This window comes from Mustelus asterias, chromosome 19 (assembly GCF_964213995.1).
Source record: "Mustelus asterias chromosome 19, sMusAst1.hap1.1, whole genome shotgun sequence".
NCBI classification, from domain to species: Eukaryota; Metazoa; Chordata; class Chondrichthyes; order Carcharhiniformes; family Triakidae; genus Mustelus; species Mustelus asterias.
Window position 1 is genome coordinate 26,754,452 of NC_135819.1, and position 19,338 is coordinate 26,773,789.

Consider the following 19,338-nt stretch of genomic DNA (forward strand, 5'->3'; position numbering starts at 1 on the left):
TGGTGGAGGATTCCAGTATTTTCCCCACAGGATGCCATGCATCAACAGGACTTTCTGCTTGCTGCAGAACCGGGTAACACAAAGACAGGAGGTTCTGAATGATGAATTAGAACAACAGTACGACTCCTCAAATGAGGAGGAGGTTGAAGGGGATGAGGGTGCTGAGGTGCTGGAAGGTGAGGATGCAGGCGAGGAGCCGATTGTACTGGCCAGATGAGGCAGGCATGCTCCTGAAGCCCTCACTGCCAGAGGGTCGCAGGCGGATGATGACACGACACAGTGAGGACACTCCAGAGATCTTCACAGCGCGTCTGGGGATGTCTGACAGCTGCCTGGCTGAGGGCAGTTCACACTCGCTCTGGGAAGAGGCTGCTATCATGCGGAAGACACAGTAAGAAGTCTCACAACACCAGGTTAAAGTCCAACAGGTTTATTTGGTAGCACAAGCCACAAGCTTTTGCAGCGCTGCTCCTTCGTCAGGTGAGTGGGAGATCTGCTCATAAACAGGGCATATAAAGACACAAACTCAGAATAATGAATAATGATTGGAATGCGAGTCTTTACAGCTAATCAAGTCTTAAAGATACAGCCAATGTGAGTGGAGAGAGCATTAGGCACAGGTTAAAGAGATGTGTATTGTCTCCAGACAGGACAGCCAGTGAGACTTTGCAAGTCCAGGCAAGCTGTGGGGGTTACAGTTAGTGTGACATGAACCCAAGATCCCGGTTGAGGCCGTCCTCATGTGTGCGGAACTTGGCTATCAGTTTCTGCTCAGCGACTCTGCGTTGTCATGTGTCGTGAAGGCCGCCTTGGAGAACGCTTACCCGAATATCAGAGGCCGAATGCCTGTGACCGCTGAAGTGCTCCCCAACAGGAAGAGAACAGTCTTGCCTGGTGATTGTCGAGCGGTGTTCATTCATCCATTGTCGTAGCGTCTGCATGGTTTCCCCAATGTACCATGCCTCGGGACATCCTTTCCTGCAGCGTATCGGGTAGACAACGTTGGCCGAGTTGCAAGAGTATGTACTGTGTACCTGGTGGATGGTGTTCTCATGTGAGATGATGGCATCTGTGTCGATGATCCGGCATGTTTTGCAGAGGTTGCTGTGGCAGGGTTGTGTGGTGTCGTGGTCACTGTTCTCCTGAAGGCTGGGTAGTTTGCTGCGGACAATGGTCTGTTTGAGGTTGTGCGGTTGTTTGAAGGCAAGAAGTGGGGGTGTGGGGATGGCCTTGGCGAGATGTTCGTCTTCATCAATGACATGTTGAAGGCTCTGGAGGAGATGCCGTAGCTTCTCCGGGGAAGTACTGGACAACGAAGGGTACTCTGTCCACCATGTCCCGTGTTTGTCTTCTGAGGAGGTCGGTGCTGTTTTTCGCTGTGGCGCATTGGAACTGTCGATCGATGAGTCGAGCGCCATATCCTGTTCTTATGAGGGCATCTTTCAGCATCTGGAGGTGTCTGTTGCGATCCTCCTCATCCGAGCAGATCCTGTGTATACGGAGGGCTTGTCCGTAGGGGATGGCTTCTTTAACGTGTTTAGGTTGGAAGCTGGAGAAGTGGAGCATCGTGAGGTTATCCGTGGGCTTGCGGTACAGTGAGGTGCTGAGGTGACCGTCCTTAATGGAGATGCGTGTGTCCAAGAATGCAACCGATTCCGCAGAGTAGTCCATGGTGAGTCTGATGGTGGGATGGAACTTGTTGATGTCATCATATAACTGTTTCAGTGATTGCTCACCATGAAACCAAAGGAAGAAAATGTAATCGATGTATCTAGTGTATAGCATCGGTTGAAGGTCCTGTGCGCTGAAGAAGTCTTGTTCGAACCTGTGCATGAAGATGTTGGCATATTGAGGTGTGAATCTGGTCCCCATGACTGTTCCGTGTGTCCGGGTGGTCAGAGTACCCTTCGTCGTCCAGTACTTCCCCGGAGCGGAGAAGCTACATCTCCTCCAGAGCCTTCAACATGTCATTGATGAAGACGAACATCTCGCCAAGGCAATCCCCACACCTCCACTTCTTGCCTTCAAACAACCGCACAACCTCAAACAGACCATTGTCCGCAGCAAACTACCCAGCCTTCAGGAGAACAGTGACCACGACACCACACAACCCTGCCACAGAAACCTCTGCAAGACGTGCCGGATCATCGACACGGATGCCATCGTCTCACATGAGAACACCATCCACCAGGTACACGGTACCTACTCTTGCAACTCGGCCAACGTTGTCTACCTGATACGCTGCAAGAAAGGTTGTCCCGAGGCATGGTAGATTGGGGAAACCATGCAGACGTTATGACAACGGATGAATGAACACCGCTCGACAATCACGAGGCAAGACTGTTCTCTTCCTGTTGGGGAGCACTTCAGCGGTCACGGACATTCGGCTTCTGATCTTCGGGTAAGCGTTCTGCAAGGCGGCCTTCACGACACACGACAGCGCAGAGTCGTTGAGCAGAAACTGATAGCCAAGTTCCGCACACACGAGGACGGCCTAAACCGGGATCTTGGGTTCATGTCACACTATCTGTCACCCCCACGACTTGGCTGGACTTGCAATATCTCACTACCTGTCCTGTCTGGAGACAATACACATCTCTTTAACCTGTGCTTAATGCTCCCTCCACTCACATTGTCTGTACCTTTAAGACTTGATTAGCTGTAAAGACTCGCATTCCAATCATTATTCTGTAAATTGAGTTTGTGTCTTTGTTTGCCCTGTTTGTGATCAGAACTCCCACTCACCTGATGAAGGGGCAGTGCTCCGAAAGCTTGTGTGGCTTGTGCTACCAAATAAACCTATTGGACTTTAACCTGGTGTTGTGAGACTTCTTACTGTGTTTACCCCAGTCCAACGCCGGCATCTCCACATCATCATGCGGAGGTACAGCGGGCATGTGGAGTTCAGCAGTGCTTTATACTTGTACAGACTTCACCACAGGTTTCCTTCAGCACCACAACTTCACCTGTCAGGAATGCTGACAAAATGGGGCAGGGGCCAAGGGGCGGGGCGCAGGGAGAGGGTGGGGTGGGGGGCTGGGGGCAAGGGAGGGAGGGCAAGGGACAGGGGCCAGGGGGAGGGGGATGGGGCAGGGGGAGGGGGTGGGGGGAAGGGGGAGGAGGCAGGAGGTAGGGGGCAGGGAGAGGGGGGGAGGCAGGGGGAAGGGAGAGGGGGAGGGAGGGGGGAAGGGGAGGGGGCAGGGAGAGGGGGAGGGGGCAGGGGAGAGGGGGTTGGGGGCAAGGGAGAGTGGGCAGGGGTTGGAGGGCAGGGAAAGGGGGAAGGGCAGGAGGGAGGGGTGGGGGGAGGGGGCAGGGGAGGGGGCAGAAGGCAGGGGAGGGGGCAGGAGGCAGGGGAGGGGACAGGAGACAAGGGGTGGGGGGCAGGGGGAGAGGGTGCTGGGGGCACGGGAGAGAGGGCAAGGGATGGGGGGGCAGGGAAAGAGGGCATGGGGTAAGGGGCAGAGGGCACAGAGAACCTGACGGAACACTCTGACTCCTGGCTCTGAGATTCTTGCAGCAAACACAGGCCGCCCGGTGGTGTGGATATGAGTGACCCAGCGTGAGTGTGAAGCTGGACTTTGCCTGGGGGAGAGGCCCCAAACCCAGACCCGGACCCTCACCTCCAATGTGTGCAGGAAATAAGCTTTCACATCCCATTAACACACACACTGCTCACCATTCCAAACAGCGACAGACAAGGAGACATTGTTGGGAACGCATTTACAATGGCCGACACTGTGTAAAAATACTCATTCTGCCCAACTGCAGCTCCTGAATATTTCAAACCCTCACTGAGATGTCCTGGTGCTTCCCCGACATCCACAGCGGAGACGGAGGCAGTCTGCTGTCTGCCACGCCCCTGCTGCCCACCACGCCCCACTGCCCATCATGCCCCGCTGCCCACCACGCCCTGCTGCCCGCCAGGCCCCGCTGCCCACCACGCCCCACTGCCCACCACGCCCCGCTGCCTACCATGCCCCACTGCCCACCAGGCCCTGCTGCCCACCACGCCCCACTGTCCACCACGCCCCGCTGCCTACCATGCCCCACTGCCCACCAGGCCCTGCTGCCCACCACGCCCCACTGCCCACCAGGCCCTGCTGCCCACCACGCCCCACTGCCCACCATGCCCCGCTGCCCACCACGCCCTGCTGCCCGCCAGGCCCTGCTGCCCACCACGCCCCACTGCCCACCACGCCCCGCTGCCTACCACGCCCTGCTGCCCGCCAGGCCCTGCTGCCCACCACGCCCCACTGCCCACCACGCCCCGCTGCCTACCACGCCCTGCTGCCCGCCAGGCCCTGCTGCCCACCACGCCCCACTGCCCACCACGCCCCGCTGCCTACCATGCCCCACTGCCCACCAGGCCCTGCTGCCCACCACGCCCCACTGCCCACCACGCCCCGCTGCCTACCATGCCCCACTGCCCACCACGCCCCACTGCCTACCATGCCCCGCTGCCTACCACGCCCCGCTGCCCGCCAGGCCCCGCTGCCCAACACGCCCCACTGCCCACCGGCCCCGCTGCCCACCACGCCCCACTGCCCGCCACACCCCGCTGCCTGCCACGCCCCGCTGCCCATCACACACCGCTGCCATGTCTGTCCCGCTGCCATGTCTGTCCTGCTGCCCACCACGCCCCGCTGCCTGCCACACCCCACTGCTTGCCATGTCTGCCACGCCCTGCTGCCCGCCATCCACCATGCCATGCTGCCCGCCATGCGCCGCTGTCTGCCTGACACATCCTGCTGTCTGCCATGCCCTGTTGTCTGCCACGCCCCACTGTCTGCCTGACACACCCCGCTGTCTGCCACGCCCCGCTGTCTGCCACTCCCCGCTGTCTGCCACGCCCCACTCTCTGCGAATCCCCGCTGTCTGCCAGAGGGCCGAGACCTGGAGGGCCCGGGCTGCGTTTGGGATCCTGCTATGCGGCAGTGCCACCCCCCTCAGCCTGAAGCAGTCACAGGGATAGGGGATTTGGATGAGTGGGACACTCCTGGAGTCCCCTGGGTGGCTCTGGGTGTTGGGGGGAGAAGGCGGGGGGGGGGGGGGGGGGGGGGGGGAGTCACCAGCTGATGCTCACCCTTGTGAGTGCCCAAGGGCCTTGGACTCTGCATTAGGTTAGAGGGGCAGCTGGAGTGAGCTTCAGACGTCCCTCCATCCTCTGCTGCTAGAACTCACTTATCCCAACAACTGGCTGGATCAGGGATCCATACCATGGAGTGTGTCCCTCAGCAGTGGAGGGTTCGAGTCCTGGGTAAAGTTCTCCAAGGTGAGACCACGATACCTGTCTGGATCTCAGTGCTTTGACACAATCACCTCAGGCTGAAGGTGGACAGAATCCTCCGTGCAGCCTTCCGCTCTGAGGAGTGTACCAGACACCTCTCCCTCATTATTCCAACTTTCCACTGGAGCTCCAACAACTGAGTTATGACCGAGTCCACAGGCTCCTCATCTGACTGGGACTCAGCAGACCCCCAGTCCCCAAGGTGCCAGCTCCCTGCCTCTGCCGGCTCTGGTCGGAGAGTGCGATATGCTCACCAGAGTGTGACCCTGAGGCTGCTCACAAACTAGGGCCCACTGAGGTGTGTCTCTGTGTGTGGGGAGGGTGTGTATGTCTCTGTGGGGGGAGGGTGTGTATGTCTCTGTGTGGGTGCAGGGTGTGTGTGTCTCTGTGTGGGTGCAGGGTGTGTGTGTCTCTGTGTGGGCGGAGGGTGTGGTTGTCTCTGTGTGGGTGGAGGGTGTGTGTGTCTCTGTGTGGGTGGAGGGTGTGGTTGTCTCTGTGTGGGTGGAGGGTGTGTGTGTCTCTGTGTGGGTGGAGGGTGTGTGTGTCTCTGTGTGGGTGGAGGGTGTGGTTGTCTCTGTGTGGGTGGAGGGTGTGTGTGTCTCTGTGTGGGTGGAGGGTGTGTGTGTCTCTGTGTGGGTGGAGGGTGTGGTTGTCTCTGTGTGGGTGGAGGGTGTGGTTGTCTCTGTGTGGGTGGAGGGTGTGTGTGTCTCTGTGTGGGTGGAGGGTGTGGTTGTCTCTGTGTGGGTGGAGGATGCGGGTATCTCTGTGTGGGGGGAGGGTGTGCGTGTCTTTGTGTGGGGGGAGGGTGTGTCTCTGTGGGGGGAGGGTGTGTGTGTGTCTCTGTGTGGGGGGAGGATGTGTGTCTCTGTGTGGGTGGAGGGTGTGTGTCTGTGTGGGTGGAGGGTGTGTGTCTGTGTGGGCGGCACGGTAGCACAGTGGTTAGCACTGCTGCTTCACAGCTCCAGGGTCTCGGGTTCGATTCCCGGCTTGGGTCACTGTCTGTGTGGAGTTTGCACATTCTCCTCGTGTCTGCGTGGGTTTCCTCCGGGTGCTCCGGTTTCCTCCCACAGTCCAAAGATGTGCGGGTTAGGTTGATTGGCCAGGTTAAAAATTGCCCCTTAGAGTCCTGGGATGCGTAGATTAGAGGGATTAGCGGGTAAATATATGGGAGTAGGGACTGGGTGGGACTGTGGTCGGTGCAGACTCGATGGGCCGAATGGCCTCCTTCTGCACTGTAGGGTTTCTATGGTTTCTATGGTTTCTATGGAGGGTGTGTGTCTGTGTGGGTGGAGGGTGTGCGTATGAGAGTTGAGAGGAGAGGTCATTTATCGTTTTGGGCACTGGGTGTCCATTCTCTGCAGGATGTTGACACTGCCAACCTCTGCCACCCCCTCCCATGTTGGGTTCATGACCTTGTATTCTGGTCTTCACCCCGAGTGGAATGTTGAGGAAGTCTGATTGGCTCCTGAGGTGTTGTGAAATTTGGGGTCAGAATGTTTGCTATCTGTGGCAGCAGTCAGTCTCCAGAAGCTTCCTGATCCTTGCGGTGTCCTCCCTCCATGCAGGAGGGAGCCTGGGTTAAACCCGTCGCCTGGGTTACTGAAGCTCCGAGTCACAGCAAGATGGGCCAATCAGAGACTGTCTGCCAGTCAGCTGACATGAAACCCGTACATCGCCATCTCTTAAACAAAGTGCCGCGCGGTACGGCGGAAACTGCTGCCATCGGTGTCACCAATTTACTGGCCATAAATCGGGCTCTGCCCAGAGACATTGCAGAACATTGTAGAAGCTGTGACTGAAAGGTGACAGAGCTGAGAGGTTACACTGATCGAGAGGCTGGGGGGGGTTGTCTTCGGAAATTAGAAAACTGGTGGGTGACCTTGGATAGCTCTGTAAAATGATGAGAAAGGAAGACAGGGTAGAGGTAGGGAAGAAGCTCTGTGACTTCCTCACTGGGAATATCACCGGCAGATTGCCTCTGTGTAGCGACATGCCTTCGCTGTCTGGCCTGAGCTTCCTGCCTCAGGCCGGGTGAGATTCAGGCAGCAAGGCCTGTCCACAGCTCTTGTGGAATAGACCAGAACTGGTGCCATAAATATAAGATAGTCACAAATAAATCCAATGGGTAATTGAGGAGAAAGCTCTTAACCCAGAGATTGGTGAGGATGTTAACTCACTCCCCCAGGGAGCGGCTGAGGTGAGTCGTATGGACAGGTTAAAAGAGAAGCTGGATAAGCACGGGAAGGAGAAAGGAATCCGGTGACATGTTGATCGAGGGCGGCATGGTAGCACAGTGGTTAGCACTGCTGCTTCACAGTTCCAAGGACCTGCGTTCGATTCCCGGCTTGGGTCACTGTCTGTGTGGAGTTTGCACATTCTCCTCGTGTCTGCGTGGGTTTCCTCCGGGTGCTCCGGTTTCCTCCCACAGTCCAAAGATGTGCGGGTTAGGCTGATTGGCCATGCTAAAATTGCCCCTTAGTGTCCTGAGATGCGTAGGTTTAGAGGGATTAGTGGGTAAAATATGTAGGGGTATGGGGGTAGGGCCTGGGTGGGATTGTGGTCGGTGCAGACTCGATGGGGCGAATGGTCTCTTTCTGTACTGTAGGGTTTCTATGATTCTATGATTCTAGTATTGAATGGTGAAAGGAGTTTGTGTGGAGTACAGATTTCTCAATGCTGGAGTCACTTCTAATCTCATACAATTCAGCATGATATCAGTCCATGCAAAATGGGAAAAACGTGATTCCCAACAACCAACAGGTGGAAACAGTGAGAAAGATATTGCTTTTCTGATGATAATGGAATGATATCCACCAGAGCAGGTAATGAACATTTCAGCCAATGCCGATGTTGTGTGAGAGGATGCAGAGTGAGAGTGAAGAGGGCACGTGAGACTGGAGGCTGGGGAATTGATACCGGGACCCCAGCCAGTCTGAACCTGCTGGGGAAGATGTACAGCCTGCAGAACAGAGAATATAAACTGTTCTAAATAAAGGTTTTGTGAATAGATTTTGAGTCCTGTGAACGCAGGTTTATTTTGGGAGTAGTTAAGTTGTAAGAGAGAGATTTAGGCGCGATTTGGATCTGGGAATCTCTGAACCTCCTGAGGGCTCGGGGCTAGGATACCGACATTGCTGCCATCTCCTGCCTTCAGAACTCCGTTTTCCTCAATTGGTTGTGAGGTTTCATATTGCAAAGCAAATACTTCTACACAATTACACTGTAAATGGTAGCACCCTTAGAAACATTAACATACAGAGGGATCTGGACGGGCAGGTCCACAGCTCCCTAAAAGTGGCCCACAGGCAGCCAAAGTCATTAAGAAGGCACATGGCATGCTTGCCTTCATCAGCCGGAGCATTGAGTACAAGAGTTGGCAAATCATATTGCAGCCATATAAAACCTTGGTTAGGCCGCATTTGGAGTATTGTGTGCAGTTCTGGTCACCACACTACCAGGAAGACGTGGAAGCTTTGGAGAGAGTGCAAAGAAGCTTCACCAGGATGTTGCCTGGTCTCGAGGGTGTTGGCTCTCAGAGGATGAATAAACTAGGATTGTTTTCACTGGAAGACAGAGGCTGAGGGAGGACCGATAGAGGTCTACAAAATCATGAGAGGCACAGACAAGGTGGATAGCCAGAGGCTTTTTCCTGGGGCATAAGGTTTTTGTTTAGTTTAGTTGGGGCGTCGTGATCGGCACAGGCTTGGAGGGCCGAAGGGCCTGTTTCCTGTGCTGTAGTGTTCTTTGTTGTTTGTTCTAATTGTTAGGAAGGAATACATTACTTTTACAAAGAGTTCAAAAAATGAAATAAAATAAAGAGTTAACTTTTGGCATTCCTCCCTCCCCCTCCCCCGGCAAGTGTTCTGTGCAACATTCCTTCTACCTGTTTAGCCACAGCTTTGGCCAAATCTTTGCAAGTTTCCGTTTTCCCAGTTCCTGCAGGACCTTCTGGAGCTCCTCCCAGATTCAGCTGCAAGGCTCCCATTAGCGTTCTGGAAGAGGAATTTGCAAAGTTGATTTGCAGAGTTTAACCTGCAGAGTCTCTGGCACTCAGTTACGGCAGAATCGTTACATGTCGGGATCGAGATTGGTGCTGCTACAATTTAATTAGATCTGTTTGAAATCATTTTGATGAACTGTAGTTGGATTTGCTTCAGACGCCTCCTTTACAACAAATACGCTCTGCAAAAGGAATTTCACAGGCAAAATGGTGACTGAGGAAGAGCTAAAGCAGGAGCAAAGTAATCCAGGGAAAGGTAGAGCTGATTCCAAATGAACAAAGGGCAGGTTCAAGCACAGTATTGGATTCTGTTGCTGTTTATCATTTCTCAATCATCGCCATCTCACAGCATCCAACTGTGTAAAGCCCAACTTTCATTGTGACAGCAAAGGTGAGAAATCAGATCGTTTCTGAAGAAACTCTGTTTTCAAATGTATTCTATTAATTTTAGGTGGGAATTAGAATAATCAATGAAGGACAGTCTACAGACTGTAAATTGTTGATAGTCCACATGCTGTTGTCCTTTGGAAGGTAGCGATGTTTGTTTTAGGATTGGCCAATGAGTTAGGTGTGTGGAGAGAAACCAGATTTTCAGTAGATCAGTGAATCACAGAATTGTTAGGGTGCAGAAGGAAGTCATTTGGTCCATTATGTCTGCACTAGCTCTCTGGGTGACTGACTCACCTAGTGTCATTCCCCCACCTTCCCCTGTAACCCTGCACATCCTTTCTTTCCAGATAACAGTCCCATTCCCTTCTTACTATCTGGATTGAGCCTTCCCCCAATACACTCCCAGGCAGTGTTTTCCAAACCCCAACCACTCGCTGTGTGAAGAAGATTTTTCTCACATCACAAATCACTTTAAATCGGTGCCCTCTTGGTCGTTTTACAAGTGGGAACAGTTTCTCCCGATCTACTCTGGCCAGCCCCCCTCATGATTTTGACCATCTCTATCAAATCTCCTCTTAGTCTTCTTCTCTCCTAGGAGAACAGTCCCAACCTCTCCAATCTAGCCTCATATCTGAAGTTTCTCATCCCTGGAACCATTCTTGCAAACCTCTTGTGCACTCTCTCCAATGTGTTCACATCCTTCCTATATTGTGGCACCCAGAACTGTACACTGTATTCCACGTATTTACCCTGCTAATCTGCCGAACCTACACATCTTTGGACACCAAGGGTCAATTTATCATGATCAATCCACCTAACCCACACATTTTTGGATTGTGGGAGGAAGTCGGAGCACCCAGAGGAAAGCCACGCAGACACAGGGAGAATATGGGTGACAGACAGTCAGCCAAGGCCAGAATCAAACCTGGGTCCCTGGCACTGTGAAGCAGCAGTGCTAACCACTGTGCCACCCGCTTGTCTAACTCTCTCTCTCTCTCCATGTTCTTCCTATCAAAATGCATCACTTCAGACTTCTCCACATTGAATTTCATCTGCCACCTATCTGCCCACTCCACCAACTTGTCCCTGTTTGTTTGAAGTTCTACACTGTCTTCCTCACAGTTCACAACATTTCCAAGTTTTCCAACATCCGCAAACTTTAAAATTGTCAAGATCTAGATCATTAAAATATATCAGGAAAAGCAAGGGTCCCAACACTGACCCCTGGGGAACTCCACTCCAAGCCTTCCACAGCCTGGAAAATATCCATTGACCATTACTCTCTGCTTCCTATTATTCAGCCAATTTTGTATCCACATTGCTGCTGTCCCTTTTATTCAATGTGTTATAACTTTTATGTTAGCTGCCAGTCTCTTTCCGTTCTCCTTCTTTGCTTCTCTTAATAGCTTTCTTTATCTCCTCTCTGAACTTTCTATATTCAGCCTGGTTCTCAATTGTATTTTCTTCCTGACACAGAGCATACTTCCCTGTTATTGTCAAAACATTGTAATCCCACAATGCAATCTGCGCCTGTAACTCCCTGATCTTATTTCCCACACTCTGTGCATTCACATACATGGACTGTAATCCTGATTTTGACTCTATTACTTTCTCCTGTACGCTGACCCTCCCCACTAACTTGTTACTCCCTACTTTCCGGCTCTCTATCTTCTCCGGGATTCTGTCTACCCCGATATTTCTCGTAGATGTCAAACATGTTCTGCTTATTTCCAACTTGCTGCCTGGTTGCAAAGCTGACATTGTGAATGTCAGGGAGCACAGGAGTGAAAAACCTGTGCTTTCTTTTTATAGAATCCTACAGTGCAGAAAGAGGCCATTCGGCCCATCGAGTTTGCACCAACCACAATCCCACCCAGGCCCTATCCACATATCCCTACATATTTACCCACTAACCCCTCTAACCTATGCATCCCGGGACACTAAGGGGCAATTTAGAATGGCCAATCAACCTAACCACATCTTTGGATTGTGGGAGGAAACCGGAGCACCCGGAGGAAACCCACGCAGACACAGGGAGAATGTGCAAACTCCACACAGACAGCAACCCGAGCCGGGATTCGAACCCGGGTCCCTGAAGTTGTGAAGGAGCAGTGCTAACCACTGTGCTACTGTGCCGACAATTTAACTATTGTTAAATAGTCTGATCCGCTGCACAATCTTTACACTCAGGGCAAGTCAAAAATCTCTACCTTCAAAAATTGACCTTCATAGATTTCCTGTCAGTATAAATATAATCTCAAATTATATTTATATAATTATAAATCTCAAAGTGTGACACACCTTGAGGAACAGTGGAATTAATCAGTCATATCCACGCTATTTGATCAGACACATTATTGGCAACACCTGTTGGAATCCTTGCTCTTACCTGTAGCACCTATCTGTCAGAGGAGTGATGACCAGCCTTCCTGTGTTCCCCAAGTATTCATAACCGTAAGGCACGGTGGTTGTAATCATCCGAACAACAATATTCTTCTTTTCCCAATAATAGCGTAACTGTGCGATCCAATTAAAGTCAGTCGTGGTGTTGATTCCCAGGTTGTTCAACTTTGTAACCACATCACGAGCTGACAGAGAGAATGGAAACATATTTATTTATTTGTCAGCAGAATTGGTTAGTAATGAATTAATGAAAGGATCTGATAGGGAGTAGGGCAGAGTCAGTCCTTAACCATTGGAGCAGAAAAACCCTCACCATCAAAGTAGCCTTCATCTTGAAGGAATCTCCAGGGAGGATGAGGAGGTATCAAATACACAACTCCCCTCCACTCCGTGACCTCAGGACCATGACTGCCCATTGAGTTAACTAGCAGATAGTAGTCTCAGGTAGCTGTGGAGATTAGGGTGATAATCAGGGGCATTGAGCAAATCCCATTTGCGACACAGGACAGCTGGGATATCTTCCGGGAGCGGAGACAGCCGGACTTGTGAGGGACATCTCTACTGGGGCAGCGGATAAATAGAGTGCGAGGCTTGGGGCCTCTACTGGGGCAGCGGATAAATACAGTGCGAGGCTTCGGGCCTCTACTGGGGCAGCGGATAAATAGAATGCGAGGCTTGGGGCCTCTACTGGGGCAGCGGACAAATACAGTGAAAGGCTTGGGGCCTCTACTGGGGCAGCGGATAAATACAGTGCAAGGCTTGGGGCCTCTACTGGGGCAGCGGATAAATATAGCACGAGGCTTGGGGCCTCTACTGGGGCAGCGGATAAATACAGTGTGAGACTTGGGGCCTCTATTGGGGCAGCGGATAAATACAGTGCGAGGCTTGGGGCCTTTACTGTGGCAGCGGATAAATACAGTGCGAGGCTTGGGGCCTTTACTGGGGCAGCGGATAAACACAGTGCGAGGCTTGAGGACTTTACTGAGGCAGCGGATAAATACAGCATGAGGCTTGGGGCCTTTACTGAGGTAGCAGATAAATACAGTGCGAGGCTTGGGGCCTTTACTGGGGCAGCGGATAAAGACAGTGCAAGGCTTGGGGCCTCTACTGGGACAGTGGATAAATACAGCATGAGACTTGGGGCCTTTACTGAGGTAGCGGATAAATATAGTGCAAGGCTTTGGGCCTTTACTGAGGCAGCTGATAAATACAGTACAAGGCTGGGGCCTTTACTGGGGCAGCAGATAAATACAGCATGAGGCTTGGGGCCTTTACTGGGGCAGTGGATAAATACGGCACGAGGCTTGGGGCCTCTACAGGGGCAGCAGATAAATACAGTACAAGGCTTGGGGCCTTTACTGGGGCAGCAGATAAATACAGCATGAGGCTTGGGGCCTTTACTGGGGCAGCAGATAAATACAGCATGAGGCTTGGGGCCTTTACTGGGGCAGCAGATAAATACAGCATGAGGCTTGGGGCCTTTACTGGGGCAGCAGATAAATACAGCATGAGGCTTGGGGCCTTTACTGGGGCAGTAGATAAATACAGCATGAGGCTTGGGGCCTTTACTGGGGCAGTGGATAAATACGGCATGAGGCTTGGGGCCTCTACAGGGGCAGCAGATAAATACAGTACAAGGCTTGGGGCCTTTACTGGGGCAGCAGATAAATACAGCATGAGGCTTGGGGCCTTTACTGGGGCAGCAGATAAATACAGCATGAGGCTTGGGGCCTTTACTGGGGCAGCAGATAAACACAGCATGAGGCTTGGGGCCTTTACTGGGGCAGCAGATAAATACAGCATGAGGCTTGGGGCCTTTACTGGGGCAGCAGATAAATACAGCATGAGGCTTGGGGCCTTTACTGGGGCAGCAGATAAATACAGCATGAGGCTTGGGGCCTTTACTGGGGCAGTAGATAAATACAGCATGAGGCTTGGGGCCTTTACTGGGGCAGCAGATAAATACAGCATGAGGCTTGGGGCCTTTACTAGGGCAGCAGATAAATACAGCATGAGGCTTGGGGCCTTTACTGGGGCAGCAGATAAATACAGCATGAGGCTTGGGGCCTTTACTGGGGCAGCAGATAAATACAGCATGAGGCTTGGGGCCTTTACTGGGGCAGTGGATAAATACAGCATGAGGCTTGGGGCCTTTACTGGGGCAGCAGATAAATACAGTACAAGGCTTGGGGCCTTTACTGGGGCAGCAGATAAATACAGCATGAGGCTTGGGGCCTTTACTGGGGCAGCAGATAAATACAGCATGAGGCTTGGGGCCTTTACTGGGGCAGTAGATAAATACAGCATGAGGCTTGGGGCCTTTACTGGGGCAGCAGATAAATACAGCATGAGGCTTGGGGCCTTTACTGGGGCAGTGGATAAATACAGCATGAGGCTTGGGGCCTTTACTGGGGCAGCAGATAAATACAGCATGAGGCTTGGGGCCTTTACTGGGGCAGTGGATAAATACAGCATGAGGCTTGGGGCCTTTACTGGGGCAGCAGATAAATACAGCATGAGGCTTGGGGCCTTTACTGGGGCAGTTGTGTTCCCCAAGGGACAATGTTGGGATCCTTACACTTCCTGAGATATTACTGACCCAACTGTGATGTGCAGGGCATGATTTCAAAATTTGCAGACGATACATAGGTTGGAAATGTTGGCAACTGTGATGAAGGTAGTCTTGAATTTCAAAGGCACATTGACATGTTGGTGGATTGGGTGACCAGTGCTAATGAATGGGCTGGTTGTTCACTAACTACCACTCTTGAATAAGATTGAATACATGCCGAGTATTTCAAAACAAGTTATAGGAAGTGCTTAATCATTTATCTAATAATAGAGCTGTGATCAACGTCAAATGGTAAAAACAAAAGAAATATTGACACTTTGGACACAGAAGGAGCGCACGGCTCTCACAGTCAATGTTGTGCAATCAACACCCCTCACTTCGCTCACCCTTGCTTTCTGTGCGAATCAGTTCAGTCACACCGGTAGGAAAAAGCTTCGTGATGGAAACCAGTGGAATGTGGCGACCCTGCGTGTGGGCAACGGTCAACAACATGTCTCATGGGTCACATTCAGAACCCTGATGGGCCGCATGTGGCCCCCAGGCCCCAGGTTGCCCACCGCTGAGTTAGAGCTATGAGCCAGCGAGAGTGAGTCAGGTGTACAGTTCCCATCCCTCTCTCACACTGTCAACCACAACCTCAAAGGATGTTTTCAACTCTGTCAATGTGAATTTTAAATTCTGCGATCACCCATCTTCAGGGAATGTTGATTTGGAATCTTGGCCCACTTGGCGTTTTGTAAACAGACCACCGTGAACTTGATTGAGTTTTTTGAAGGGGTAACCAAGACGATAGATGAGGACAGTGCAGTCGATGTTGTCCATATGGACCTTGGCAAGGCCTTTGACAAGGTACCGCCTGGTTCCATAGAATCCCTGCAGTGAAAATGAGGCCATTTGGCCCCTTGAGTCTGCACCGACCACAATCCCACCCAGGCTCCAACCCCATGCATTTACCCTGCAAGACACTAAGGGGCAATTTAGCATGGCCAATCCACTGAACCCACACATCTTTGGACTGATTGTTGCATAAGGTTAAATCTCACGGATTCCAGGGTGAGGTAGCCAATTGGATACAAAATTGGCTTGAGACAGAAGACACAGGGTGGTTATAGAGGGTTGTTTTTCAAACTGGAAGCCTGTGACCAGCGGTGTGCCGCAAGAATTGGAGGAAGGTTTGTAGTTGCGTTCCCCAAGGGACAATGTTGGGATCCTTACACTTCCTGAGATATTACTGACCCCAACTGTGGTGTGCAGGGCATGATTTCAAAATTTGCAGATGATACATAGGTTGGAAATGTTGGCAACTGTGATGAGGGTAGTCTTGAATTTCAAAGGCACATTGATATGTTGGTGGATTGGGCAGACAAGTGGCAGATGAAGTTCAATGTGGAGAAGAGTGAGGTGATTCATTTTGACAGGAAGAATGTGGAGAGACTGTATAAAATAAAGGGCGAAACTCTTGAGGAGGTGCAGGAACAGAGGGACCTCGGAGTATATGCAATAAATCACTGAAGGAGGCAGGGCATGTCATTAAAGCATGCAATATCTGAGACTGTATTTTAACAGGGCCATTGAGTACAAGAGTAAGGAGGTCATGTTAAATTTGTATAAGACACTAGTTAGATCTCTGTGGGGCATTGCGTCCAGTGCTGGGTTCCATCCTTGAGGAAGAATGTGAAGGTATTGGAGAGAGTACAGAGGAGATTCACAAGAATGATTCCAGTGATTAACACCTGTAGCTACAAGGGGAGATTGGAGAGGCTGGGTCTATTTTCCTTGGAGAAAAGAAGGCTGAAAGGAGACTTGATAGAGGTATTCCAGACCCAGAAGGGGATGGACATGGGAAATAGTGAGAAACTGTTCCCTCTCAAGATTACATCAAGAAATGGAGGGCATGTATTCAAAATAATGGGCAAAAGGAGTGGAGGAATTGCTGAACTAATTTGCCAGAGTTCTTTGAGGATGTAACAAGCAAAGTGGATGTATCCAGGGATGGTAATGGTGGGAACTGGGGTATCTAGTACATCTGGGCTTCCGGAAGGTGTTTGATAAGGTGCCACACAAAAGGTTAATTCACAAGGTTAGATCGCATGGGATTAAGGGTAATTTATTAGCTTGGATAGGTGACTGGCTGATGGATAGAAGACAGAGAGTCGGGATAAATGGTTTTTTCTGGATGGCAAGAAGTAACTAGTGGGATCACAGGGTTCAGTCCTCGGGGCCCCAACTATTTACAATCTGGATTGGATACAGGGATAGGTGGCTCCATCGCCAAATTTGCAGATGACACAAAAATAGGCGGGACAGTAAGTTGCAATGAGGAAATAGGAACCTTACAAATGGATATAGACAGGAGAGTGGGACAAAACGTGACAGATGGAGTTTAACGTGGACAAGATACCGCACGGTAGGTTGTTGCACAAAGTTAAATCTCACAGCATCCAGGGTGAGGTATCTAAATGGATACAAAATTGGCTTCTTGACAGAAGCCAGAGGGTGGTTGTAGAGGGTTGTTTTTCAAACTGGAGGCCTGTGACCAGCGGTGTGCCTCAGGGTTCAGTGCTGGGTCCACTGTTATTTGTCATTTATATTAATGATTTAGATGAGAATATAGGGGGCATGGTTAGTAAGTTTGTAGATGACACTAAGATTGGTGGCATAGTGGACAGTGAAGAAAGTTATCTCCAATTGCAATGGGATCTTGATCAATTAGGCCAGTGGGCTGACGAATGGCAGATGGAGTTTAATTTAGACAAATGCGAGGTGATGCATTTTGGTCGATTGAACCAGGGCAGAACTTACTCAGTTAATGGTACGGCGTTGGGGAGAGTTACAGAACAAAGAGATTTAGGGGTACATGTTCATAGCTCCTTGAAAGTGGAGTCACAGATGGACAGAGTGGTGAAGAAGGCATTCGGCATGCTTGGTTTCATCGGTCAGAACATTGAATACAGGAGTTGGGACGTCTTGTTAAAGTTGTACAAGACATTGGCCAGGCCACATTCGGAATACTGTGTGCAATTCTGGTCACCCTATTATAGAAAGGATGTTATTAAACTAGAAAGAGTGCAGAACAGATTTAGTAGGATGCTACCGGGACTTGATGGATTGAGTTATAAGGAGAGGCTGAATAGACTGGGACTTTTTTCTCTGGAGCGTAGGAGACTGAGGGGTGACCTTATAGAGGTCTATAAAATAATGAGGGGCATAGACAAGGTAGATAGTCAATATCTTTTCCCAAAGGTAGGGGAGTCTAAAACTAGAGGGCATAGGTTTAAGGTGAGAGATACAAAAGTGTCCAAAGGGGCAATTTGTTCACACAGAGGGTGGTGAGTGTCTGGAACAAGCTGCCAGAGGTAGTAGTAGAGGCGGGTACAAATTTGTCTTTTAAAAAGCATTTAGATAGTTACATGGGTACGATGGGTATAGAGGGATATGGGCCAAATGCGGGCAATTGGGATTAGCTTCGGAGTTTTAAAAAAAAAGTGCGGCATAGACAAGTTGGGCTGAAGGGCCTGTTTCCATGCTGTAAACCTCTATGACTCTAAGTGTGAAGTCGTGCCTTTTGGTCGCAAAAATGGGAAGGCAACTTATTATCTAAATGGGGAGAGATTTCAGGGTGCTCCAGTGCAGAGGGATCTGGGTGTCCTCATTCATGAGTCACAGAAAACTAGCATGCAGGTACAGCAGATAATAAAGAAAGCAAATGGAATGTTGGCATTTATAGCTAAAGGAATAGAATATAAAGGTAAGGACGTATTGTTGTAACTATACAAGGCATTGCTGAGGCCGCACCTGGAGAATGTGCAGAGTGTGCAGAGTTTTGGTCCCCTTATTTGAGGAAAGATGCAGTGGCATTGGAGGCAGTTCAGAGGAGGTTCACTAGATTGATTCCAGAGATGAGGGGCTTGTCGTATGAAGAGAGATCGAACAGTTTAGGCCCATACCCACTGGAATTTAGAAGAATGAGGAGAGATCAAATTGAGATATATAAGATGATAAAAGGTATGGATAAAGTAGACGTGGAGCGGATGCTTCCTCTTGTGGGGCATTCAAGGACGAGAGGTCATAGTCTTAGGATAAGGGATAGGAAATTTAAAACAGAGTTGAGGAGAAACTATTTCTCCCAAAGGGTTGTGAATCTGTGGAATTCACTACCCCAAAGTGTTGGGGATACTGGGACAGTGAGTACATTTAAGGAGGAGTTAGACAGATTTTTAATTGATAATGATTGAAGGGTTATCTGCCATGATCAAATGGTGGAGCAGACTCGATGGGCCAAATGGCCAAACTTTGCTCCTATTTCTTATGAACTTGCTTCCAGTCCCTGCACCCACCGTATCAGAATAACATGACAGGGGGGGCACGGTGCACTGCCCCAACCAGTCAGCACACTCACCCTCCCCATCCCCAACTGCAGGCTGTCAGAAGCAGCTTGTGTAAAATCTATACTGCTGTCGAGAAGATGCCTCACATTAATATCAGCTCATTCAGCCAGTAATAAGCTGCAGCAGATATCTGATGAGAAATCTGTCACAGGTCAGTAAATACACACACCATCATTTCAGTTTCAATGCAGAGGGAATTTATAATTTGCGGTTACATTCATCAATCTATATTGACATTCACATCTTCTTAAATAGAATTAAGCATTGATTTTAAATACATAATGACTCATCGGTCTTC

General features: G+C 50.6%; 1 protein-coding gene across 1 annotated transcript in view; it reads right to left on the reverse strand.

The window, feature by feature from the left end:
- Positions 1-19,338, reverse strand: part of LOC144507660 (dynein axonemal heavy chain 3-like) — a 459,789-nt gene that overhangs the window by 273,661 nt on the left and 166,790 nt on the right. Inside the window, exons 14-15 of the mRNA XM_078234817.1 lie at positions 12,067-12,265; positions 9,171-9,279 (exon numbers count right to left, since the gene is read on the reverse strand). Of these exons, the coding sequence (XP_078090943.1) occupies positions 9,171-9,279; positions 12,067-12,265 (308 nt within the window). The remainder of the gene's footprint in view (positions 1-9,170; positions 9,280-12,066; positions 12,266-19,338) is intronic.